General features: G+C 38.4%; 1 protein-coding gene across 1 annotated transcript; it reads left to right on the forward strand.

Annotated features, from left to right (window-relative positions):
• Nucleotides 1-1,589: 1,589 nt before the first annotated feature.
• Nucleotides 1,590-1,994, forward strand: LOC145986832 (protein GVQW3-like). The gene has a single exon (XM_083121306.1). It carries the CDS (start codon nt 1,590-1,592, stop codon nt 1,992-1,994), a length of 405 nt encoding a protein of 134 aa, XP_082977432.1.
• The last annotated feature ends 9,247 nt before the right edge of the window (nt 1,995-11,241 follow it).

The following is an 11,241-nucleotide window of genomic DNA, read 5'->3' on the forward strand; positions in this document are numbered from 1 at the left end:
ATGACGTGTTTGAGGTTTTGGCTATTCACTGAATGCAATTGAATGGTCACCATTGATAGGCTAAACAAACTTTCGTCAGTGGAATTTTTATCAGAAAATTTTTGCTTATATCTATTTTGTTCGGCCCCATCGCAACCCCACTTCACAATTACTTCTAAAGTCTTCGAGTCTGTAATACAATTCAAGACATCTTCTTGTACTTCGCACAATCGCGTAATAGTGTAATCCAGAAAAGATTGCAGTTTTATTTCTGCGAACGTTTCTGTTACAGTAATGTCACTAGGATAGCACAACTGTTTTGCCGCTTGGACTTTCTTATAACTAGGATAAATATTTTACTTTAATTGGTTAGTTGTATGGCGTATTGCGTCATATTGATGTGTCGAGAGATTAATCGACCATTAATGCCAGGGCTTGGTCTTCCGACAGTCCACTTCGTTTTGGGCTTACCAAACACTTCCGCGCTATTTTTTATCTTTGTCCCTCTTCTAGGCGAAAATTGACAAAGCTCTTTTACAATTGCTGCTGAATTTCTTTTGCCTTCCTTCCGAAGCTGTAATTCGGCTGCTAATGATATCTCTTCCTGATTCGATATTTCGATGATGTGTTGAATTCGCCTTTCTTCTGTTTTATCACTAGCACTCTCAAAATCTTTTTGCGGTCTTCCGACCCTTATAATCTAACAAAGCATCCGTTCTTGATTCTTTGGCGTTGGTATACCACACGTCGAAAACATTCCGCCGTGAAATTTGCGTAGTCATTCTGTAATTTTAAAAAAAGTGTACGAGTGTCGCAAACATTCGCAAACAAATTAACATCATTTGTATAGGTAACAAGTTACTTTTTCAGAAAACTAGGATAACAGATCTGTATAATGCGATATAATGTACTAAAACTCTAGTCCAAACTGACTTATACGTTTTCTCATACAGAAATAAACGTGACTTTTTCTGATGGTGCTCATGCTTAAACTAAAACATATAATAATACACCAACAAATGTAAACTTGCGTTGAAACACGAAAGAAAATAAAAACACCACACAATCAACACTAGCACACAGAAACAGACCGTATTCATCGAGCAAACTCAGACGAATGACGCGATCGCTTGCAGCACTTGGCAGGCGGAACTCAGGTGGTCGGATAGTGAGACCCTTTTTCCTATTGTTCAGTGTGATTTCTTGGAATACAGAGCCTAGTTTCATGTAATATGGTTCAACTCCTTTGCAAATTAACAAGTATTTAACCCATGTAGCCAAATGCGAAAATTGACTTTTGTCCAGCTAGATTACGAAAATACCACACTGTGCGTCGTCTAAAACCAAATATTACGAGGGTGGATTGAAAAGTTCGTGGCCTGAGTAGGAAGGAAGCTTTTAATTTTAAGTTTCATACATTAGTTGCATAGCTATATCCTTTGGTAGTCACTGTGTAAAATTTCATTTCATTTCATTGCTCTATTGTTTTAGGTGAGGACTTTTAGTGGGCAGAAGTGACGGAAATTTGTGACATGGAGAAAATAGAGCATCGCGCTGTCATTAAGTACCTGCATAAAAAGGGCTTAACACCACAGCAAATTCATACGAACATGGTAGAGATGCTTGGAGACTCCGCGCCCTCGCATTCCATGGTGAAAAAGTGGGTGGCTGAATTTAAGCGTGGAAGAAACAGCATTGAAGATGACCCCCGCAGTGGCAGGCCTGCAACGTCGACCACAACAGAAAATGTCAATAAAATTTGTGACCTGATTTTGAGTGACCGCAGAATCAAAATCCGTGAGATAGCTGAGACTGTGGGTATTTCCTATGAGCGAGCACAAAACATTATCGTGAACGATTTAGGGTTTTCTAAGGTGTCTGCGAGATGGGTACCCAAGTTGCTTTCAGTTGAACACAAACGCACTCGACTCACCCTTTCCCGTGATTGTTTGGAACTGTTTGAAAGTGATCCGGAGGAGTTTATTGGCAGATTTGTGACTATGGACGAGACATAGGTGCACCATCATACACCGGAATCAAAACAACAATCAAAGCAATGGAAACGACAAGGATCTCCTACCCCAAAGAAAGCCAAACAGGTTTTGTCGGCAAACAAGGTTATGGCATCAATATTCTGGGATGCTAGGGGCGTTATCTTAATCGATTTCTTGGAAAAAGGAAAGACTATCAATTCTGAATACTACTGCACCCTGCTGCGACGTTTACGCGAGGAAATTAAAATTAAGAGGCCAGGAATGCTGCGAAGAAAGGTGTTGTTTCACCAGGATAATGTGCACGTTCACACGTCCCTTGCATCCATGGCAGAAATTCATTCCTGTGGGTTCGAACTGTTGCCGCACCCATCCTATTTGCCTGATCTGGCCCCCTCGGACTTTCACCTGTTTGGAAACCTGAAAAAGTTGTTAGGGGGTCAGCGATTTTCTTCGGGTGAAGAGGTGAAAAGTGCTGTACTGGGGCATTTTGCAGACCTTGAGGAATCATTTTTTAAAAGTGGTATAGCAGCGTTACCGGAGAGGTGGCGTAAATGTATCTCCCTCGAGGGGGATTACGTGGAAAAATAAAACGTAACTTATCCAAATATCTTCTCATTTTCTAGGTCAGGCCACGAACTTTTCAATCCACCCTCGTATCTATTAAACGAAAAGTTCACGATTGTCAATAAACGGTTTAACCTATCTGAGCATAAGGTGAATGTAAATACTAAATTTAATAGAAAGGTTCTCCAAAATTTCTCTTCCACTGTCTACGTAAGGTCAGTACCCAGGGGAGGGGCCATGTGGGCCATGCTCCCCCCTCGAACCCTAAAATATTTAAATGTGAACTTATAAATAAATAAATACGAAAATAACATCGTCGATTTTTGAAATGTGTAAAAATTTCAATTTTGCTCTTGCATAAATGAATCTGTTTCTTGCACAAAAGTCTTCAAGCTGCAATATTGGGTGGTTTTAGTTTTATAATCATTGATGCAAGGCTACCAGACGTCCGATTCACCGATTTAGTCAGGACAGTGCGTTACTTTCAATCCCTGTCCCGACTTTCTCGAACTGCAACCGTGATGCGAAAATGTCTCTTTATTATTGTTTTTTTTTGTTAACTCACAATTAGACATGTTCTTTATTGTATGAATAATTCTAAGTACGCAACATAGAATTATCATGACTTTTTAATGGCGCTTGCACTATTTGAACTATTTTGTAATATCTGTCTGTCTGTCTCTCTCTCTGGTCTACGTCAATGACAGAAATGCAAGCAATATTCCTATTTATTTTTAACCCAATTAAAGGAAAGTGTAAGCATTTAAAAGAAATAAGAAAGATCAGCACTGTTGCTCTTCCTTAGAAATTGTTGTTCTTCGAGGAAGAAAAATTAGAAGGATTTAGTCCAGTACCTTAACACAGTGTCCCACGAGTCTCTCTTGACTAATACTGTCAAATGTGACATGATTTTATGAATACAATTTTCCGCCTGTTTACGTATAACGTTGCACAGATTTGGTAGTTCGCACACGGTGTAATTATTTCGTGTTACCTTACGCAACAGCAAATAAATTTCATAAGACTGTTCTGGACACAAGACTTGCATCAGTAAACAAGCATTTCGTCTGTTGCAGTATCACAGGAAAAGAACATCGTCCTGTAATGTTCAAGCCTCTAGATATATTCCATTAATAACGTCTAATCACAATAATAAGTTAGAAGAAATAACTCGCATTTTCACAACTACCAATATTCTCGTATTTAATCACTTCGAAAATTATTTCTCGAAGATATCGGTTATACTACAAGAAAGCAAATCAAAATTAAAGTAAAAGTTCAACTACACGTATACCAAACGACATTTACAATATTGGAGGGACAGAATGCTTAAAAAAATTTGTTGTTTCATTCGAAGGTAAAGGCGTGGTGTAGTCCTTCTTCTACCTTGTTTAAGGAGCGAAAGCTTGTAGGGTAGTGGCTACCGTTCAAGATTGTCAATCTGATGGTCGTAGGTTCAAACCCTTCCGGTGGCAGAAAATTTTCGTAAGTTTTAGACATATCCCATTGTGTTCATTGTCCACGCCGTGTGAAACGGAATGATTCAGTTTGGAATTAACGATGGGGGAGGGGAAATATTGAATTACAAAATCTCAATTTCAACGAACCGAGAAGTGGAGAAAAATTGAATGATTCTTATAAATATTAAAAATTACGTTCATTTTTTTAGTGGTGTAATCGCAGGTAAAATCAAACATCTTACATGGAAGATTTTAATTTGCTCTGAACTCAGCCAAAAGGCATTTCGCACCGATCTAATATATTCTCCAATACATTTCAAAATGTTACGTATTGAATGTTTCATGTCGATAATTTGACCAATGCATCCATTCTTGACGCCCAGACGATATTTTCTGCAACTACCTCTTCTCTCCAGTTCCTTCTCCTTCTTCTCTCCCCTCTCTTTGTTCTGCTTTTATCTCATATCGCCTTCCCTACTTTTCTCGCATCTTATCTCCATCCCACTCTTCTCCACTCCTCTTATCTCCTTTCCTGTCTTAGATTTCCGACTCCACTGCACTCTCTTTTTTCGATCTTCTCTTTTTCTCTCCTTTACTCTACTCTCCACTTCCCTCTGCTCGTCTCCTCCTCTCCTCTCCTCTCGTTTTCCTCCTCCTTTCTCTTCTTTGTTCTTTTTTTCCTCATCTCTCCTCGAATCTTTTTCCATTCTCCTCACTACATCTCCTCTCCTCGTCTATCCTATCTTTCTTCTCTCCTCTACTTTTCCTCTTCTCCTTTCGCTTTCTCTTTCTCCTCTCCTTTCGTTTCCTCTCACCTCTTTTCCTTACTGTAGACTCATCAGCGATGAAATACTAGAAAACCTATTTTTTTCTTTCAGAAAGAATTTTGTCATTTGCGATATAATAGTGATATTTTTAATAATTTTATACAATAATACTTGTTTATATTTCTTTCGCGTATTTTATAAATATCTATTGTGCATGTGGCAACCCCGAAATTGAGCCTAACTCTGCACGCAACCCACCAACGGCTTGTGTAAATTGGGTTGCCTAGTTTAAAATGTCGTTGTCCTAAAACTTTTGAGAGACACTGTACAGGCTATTCCTGAAAGACACTTGAGCAGAAAGCTTTTGCAGTATTTTTCAAGCGCCCTTATCCTGAACAAAAGACTAGGATCTTACCACGTTTAACTCCCAACTATTACGTAATCATGCCTGAGAAATAATTCCACTTTGACTACAAACCCAAAGGCAAGAGATGAAGTAACTGGACCGTGATATCAGCGTCTCAAGGAACGGCCGTCCTTTGTGGTCGAGAACAATGGAAGCAGAGGAGATAACACGTCAAGATGACCAACCTTAAAAATCGTTCATTGGCTGTGTCGCGACATGTGGTGAATCAAGCAGAACGTGAGGTGCGCCTTTGGTTTGGAGTTACGTAGATAAGGTCGAGATCCGATAAATTTCCTGAACTACTTCGCAGCACAAGAGTCAATCCTAAAAAACAAAATTCCTAACTTGCAAGACCCCATTTTTTGCACAATAATATTATAGATAATATAAATATAGTTAATAGTACACATAGGCGTAACTTGGCGGGGACAAGGGGAGGGCTCCTACCCGCCACCACAAAGTATTCGGGTTTATTAAAATTTACAAGTTAGGGGCCCTGAGGAGCAACGCAATAAAGAGCAATGTTTGTAATTTCGCAATGGTCACAGCTCACAGTTATTTAGCAAATAATCCTGGACTCTGTTTTTATGGAATGGAAAACTTTTCGAGTGTCTTTCCCAAACGTTAAGCCCCAGGTTTGATTCTAGTCCCTCAAAATTAGGCCCCAAGTCTGAGTCTGCCCTTCAAAATTAGGCCCAGTTTAATTCTGCCCCCTCGAAATTAGGGCTAGTTTAATTCTGCCCCCTCAAAATTTGGCCCAATATAATTCTTCCCCCACGAAATTAGGCCCAGTTTAATTCTGCCCCCTCAAAGTTTAGTCCCAAGTTACACCCATGATAGTACAAATAATAGCAATTTTCCTTAAGTTTGTGGAACATCTGTTTGCAAAAGATTGTCACATTCCTCACAATTTGAGGCGTGCTCGAGTAGGGTTACCGCTATATTGTCCTGTCTTTGAGCCTAGGTTAAAGAAAGAAAAACATTAAAAATACTGAACTATACGGGTCGGGTAACCTATTCTACACCCTCGAATTTTCATTTTTTTCTTTCATTATGAAGATTATGTGATCCTAATTGTGAATATAAAAAAAATTGGAGCGCGGAAAGAAGTATTTACGACTGTACAGCCGTTTATAGTTGAGATTTTGTCGTTTGAAATTGTTGAGTCCAAATTTCCCACCGATTCCGGTCTCCGCCCCTGGGGTAATTGACTTACCGCCCCCTACCGCTACCGCGGCCCCGCCTTTATCTATAGAGTCCCTTTTAAAGGCATGTTAGAAATTGGCAAGAGTCTCCTGCCCCCAACACTATTTCTCACTGTTTAATCCAAGATGCGCAATGATGAAATCGCTGCAAAACCGTTTTGACGTTACATAAGGAATGGAAATATTGAAAAACGTAAGTTTCCTAGCATGTAGATCTAAAAAAATTACTTTCCGCGCTATTAAGAAACATCGTTTCTTATTAAGAACTAATTTTTGTAACGAAAACATTCGAAGAGTGCGGAAAATCGAGGGTGTAGAAAAGGCTACCGGAGCCAAATATACGAGATGAATCAATGATATTGACACGAACCTAATGACCTTTGTGTAAATTGTCCTAATTTTGCTAATCAGACTTCTCAGCACTTTTTTTTGTAAGGCAAGGAACTACGACAACTTAAGTTACACAAACTCCTATGCGTGCAGGAAAACAATTTAAGTTACTTTTACAAATAACACACTTCAAACACATTTCAACATTTTCCTTCCTCTATTCAGATAACTTTTATCAACGCTAATGACATTAAACACTGAAAAATTAATTAACATGTAACTTACAAATTGTTACTTTAATTTCAATGCCCATCTGCACGAACCTTCTAGATTATTACCTTTTTAATAGTCACACATAAAGGTTGGTCGTCAACCACAAATTCTCAGAAATGCATCATACGCATGAAATGTAAATGATCACTGAGAAGGCAGTTACAATATGGATTTGGACAACGTTTCTTAGCATGTTAATTGGACTATCCTTTTTACTGGTGCTATTAACTATATTTTTTTAACACTACATTTGGAGAGGACATTTCTTCACTCGTCTTCAGGTGCACATTTTTTTTTTTTGCTGGTGGGGATTGGACCTACGACAGACATGTGATTTTTCTACAAATTCGTTTACCCAAACAACTACTCACTTATTCATTTTCTGTTAGTAGAGCCTCCCCTATGGCGCAGTGGTTGCATCGCAGCCTTGTAATCAAGGGGTCCCGGGTCAATTCCTGGTGGAGGCACATAGTGGTTCGGATCCCACTTTAAACTGTAGGTCCAGTCCTGATTAGCCTATTTTGATTATTAATCTATTCTGAATCCTCTCGTGCAACAAAGTACAAAAGACCACTAAAATAGTATTTTAAGGGTTCGTCTAAAGTATTCTAGCAAACATTTCGTAACCTTACCAAATAGAAAATACTGTTGTTTATATGGAAAATTATTAAGACTTTTAACTCGCAGGTATTCACATAAAATATTATACTGAGTTTTTCTACAAAACCACTATTTTTTTTAAAAAAAAAAAATCTTGATATATTATGAGAGTTTACACTATTTGGAGCACCTCTGAAAAATCCTGAAGTTGACAGGTGCCACCGTTCCCGAGATATATCAAATCAAAAATATCCAATATGGCGGACTCTTTTCAAGATGGCGGCCATCAGGACGCAGATGGCGACTGGCTACTCGACTGAACATGTCTTAAGTGGTATAACAATTAATTCTAACACGTCTATTGCTTTTATCGAAAAGTCAATGCTTCCGGACTTAACCGCCGGACTGTCGTAACGAAGCTGTAAGCCTGTATATTTTCAAGAAGCTTCAACCTGGCCAAGGGTCATTCACTTGTTCTACCAGCCGCTTGCTCCTCTTAGGTTTTTCAAATATGCTAAGTCAAGTGGTACGCAGACTTCCTGAAGTATTGGCATAGGCGGAGTTCTGGAGGGGCCAGAAGGGGCCTGGCCTCCCAACTTAAAAAGACTAAAAAATAACACATGATTAAGTTCAGTTACTACATTTTTGTTATGAAGCCATACCGCAAATCTTGATGTTTGGCATAATGGCATGTGCGGTAATTGCGCCGCAATAGCGGGTCTCAGACGATTTGATTGATGTGTACAGTTTGAAGGAAGAAAAAGGTAAAATGGCTTTGTGTTGAGTCAACAGTTACTGCTGAGGCATCAAAAGAACTTTTAAAGTAATATGAGTATTGTATCAATAAAAAAATAATGAAATGCAAAATGCAATAATCGTACTGTTTTGCTTCTTTTAAAACTGACAACGAATATACTAATTAATATTTGTTTACTTAAGCGACGAAATTTAACATTTTCAAATCTAAAAGGCCTAAAACTCAGTGTTTTTAAGGTGTTTTCTTTTTATTTCCGGGGAAAGGCCTCCAGACCCCTTATCAATTAGGGTATATTCAATACCTGAGGCTTATTGAATATCCCCTAGTTTATAATATCATATGCTTCTCCCAGAGTCTGGCCCCCAAAGCAAAAGCTCAAACTCCGCCCATGAGTATTGGTGTAACAAACAAGCTATCAGGTAAACAGTGAGTAATTTGGTAACATAATAATGCAACGTGCTACCACTCCTTGCTCCGGCTTGTCAGTTGGGAGCACCAGTTCTCACCCAGGGTTCGGGATTAAGAAGATCCACCCTTCCTCCAGGAAGGAAAGCACCGAATTGCGACACGTGACAGTAAATAAAAATAATTCAAATACTTTATAATTAAAATGTCCAAAATCTTTAATTACGAATCGCGCGCGTACATACTGATTCGCACAAGCCAAAAATATAATGTGTTGGGTCCTGCTCGCTTGTAGGCAGTGATGAGTAACTTATTTATCACGACAGAATTCGCGCACCGACTTCACCGTTAATAGCAAGACCTCAACTCCCTACCTCAAGCGCGAGGCGCAGCATAACAGATTGTTCTAACTTACAATACAAACTCATAACATAAAATAACACAAGAAAAACTGATAATTTATATGACACATCAATGTTAATTAGCGATAGTAAGCTAAAGTTCAGGTTGGCAACAATTAAAAATGCCAACGTGGAAGTTTTTACATCGCCAAGAACACGAAGCGTGGTTCCCCCACTCCTAACATAAACAGCCAATAGGAAAACGACATTTTATTGAAAACGAGGGAGAAATACTTTGCTATAATATTACAATATTAAACTATATAGAAATAACTAAACTGATTTTATCAAATAAATCATATTTGCTCTTGCACATAAAAATGATTAAATAAAGATTTAGTTTATAACGAAGGTAAATTACTTCAATCTTGTACATTGTTGAACAAAACTCGATATTAAAAGCAATGTATTTAACTTGTGCTTGAAAAACAATGAAAACGTTGCATATATTATTTGGGATAATTATTAGACTATAAATTCTGAATAAATATTGCAAAAATACGCGAATAATATTATAACATAAGATAAAACATAAATATATATATGAATTATGAAAACAATTAAGTATAAATAATTTAATCCAAGTTCTTAACTTGAAAGTATACGAATAAGATAAATGCCAATATACGGGGTGGGAAATAACATTTTGCTAGGGGTCCACAGTAAAAAGTAACAACAATTAAGAAATTATGGTAATACCAAATGTTTACTACGACAATTGTGGTTACAAAAACAAAATTAAAAGTAGTATGTCCGCCGTTTGCTTCTCTCACAGCACGAAGACGATCAGGGTAGGAGCTCAGAAGATTCGCAAACAGTCCGTATTCCATTCCATGTCACGGAGGACTTGTTCCAGATGTGCAAGGAGTGTTGGCCGGGAATAGCGGTCCGGTCCGCGTTCCACTATCATCAAGGACTCAACTGCGTCCTTCAGAATAGCCCCAAAGTGCTCCGCTGCATTCAGGTCCAGTGATGCACCCGGCCATTCAGAACTGCTGAAGAAGTCAATGCCACTTCGCCGAAGAAGGTCTTGGTTTTAGCATTTGCCTTGAAGCAAGGTTCTTTGTCGTGAACTAACTTTTAATTTTGTTTTTGTAACCACAATTGTCGTAGTAAACATTTGGTATTACCATAATTTCTTAATTGTTGTTACTTTTTCCTGCAGACCCCTAGCAAAAGGTTATTTCCCACCCTATACAACTTAAATCTGCCTAACATGGCGGTCGTTACAATAGGAAGCGGTAAACTTGACGAATCGGCACGGAGTAAGTCTCCACTGCTAGAGGGATAGAGGAGAAGGGGTACTCTTTTGATTGACTTGGAAAAGTAAAGGGCACTCTTTGGTCTTGCTTCGAACAGGGTGAGTCCGCCTCACTTAGGCTGACAACCAACCAGAAGCCTGGAGAAAGTTAGTACAGGCTTACTCTTCATTCTTTGGGCATCAGTCTTCAAGTATTAGACAGGTAACTATCCTAATTTCATCATGTATGATTCAAGTTCGAAGGTCCTAAAATTCAAGTGTTGACTATTTGCCATTCCCAGTTCTTATCTAGTGTATCTTGTTTCAGTAGTACCTCTTGGGCCGTTACCATCAGGCCAACTTGCTAGCGAGTAAGATTGAGGATGAAGGAGATTTTAGTGTACATCACTTAATAAGCCAATCAGGAGTGGCTGGTTCATTCCCTCATTCGAAAGAATGATACGCTGTGATATACACTTTTTGGTGCTGTCTTCCATAATTAAAATATATTAAAACGTATATCGTTTTAAAGCTTATAAATTAGGCTACAAATTTTGTTCGAAATGTTTTGTTGCCATTAAATTTGTTCAAAAGTTATAAGGCGAAAACTTTAGAAAGTACTAGAAAAAATCACTTTTTAAAGACTATATTATAAATGACGGCAAAACCACCAATATTATCGAAAAATTAAACAGAATCTTTTTTGTAGCCCATCTAATGAGGATTAATCCTTAGAAAAGAATATCTGCCCACGACCATTGGTTATGGAGATATATGTCAATTACTGTAGTCTCTTCGAAATTGATATTTGGGGGGAAGCTGAGGAGGGGCGGGGACTTTTGGGATTTTGCACTACGAGT

The sequence above is a fragment of the Lepisma saccharinum genome, chromosome 4 (genome assembly GCF_977018435.1).
Source record: "Lepisma saccharinum chromosome 4, izLepSacc3.1, whole genome shotgun sequence".
Classification (NCBI taxonomy): Eukaryota; Metazoa; Arthropoda; class Insecta; order Zygentoma; family Lepismatidae; genus Lepisma; species Lepisma saccharinum.

Coding starts and splice junctions, on each gene's coding strand:
- LOC145986832 (XM_083121306.1), top strand. CDS start 1,590: ATGGTAGAGATGCTTGGAGACTCCGCGCCCTCGCATTCCATGGTGAAA.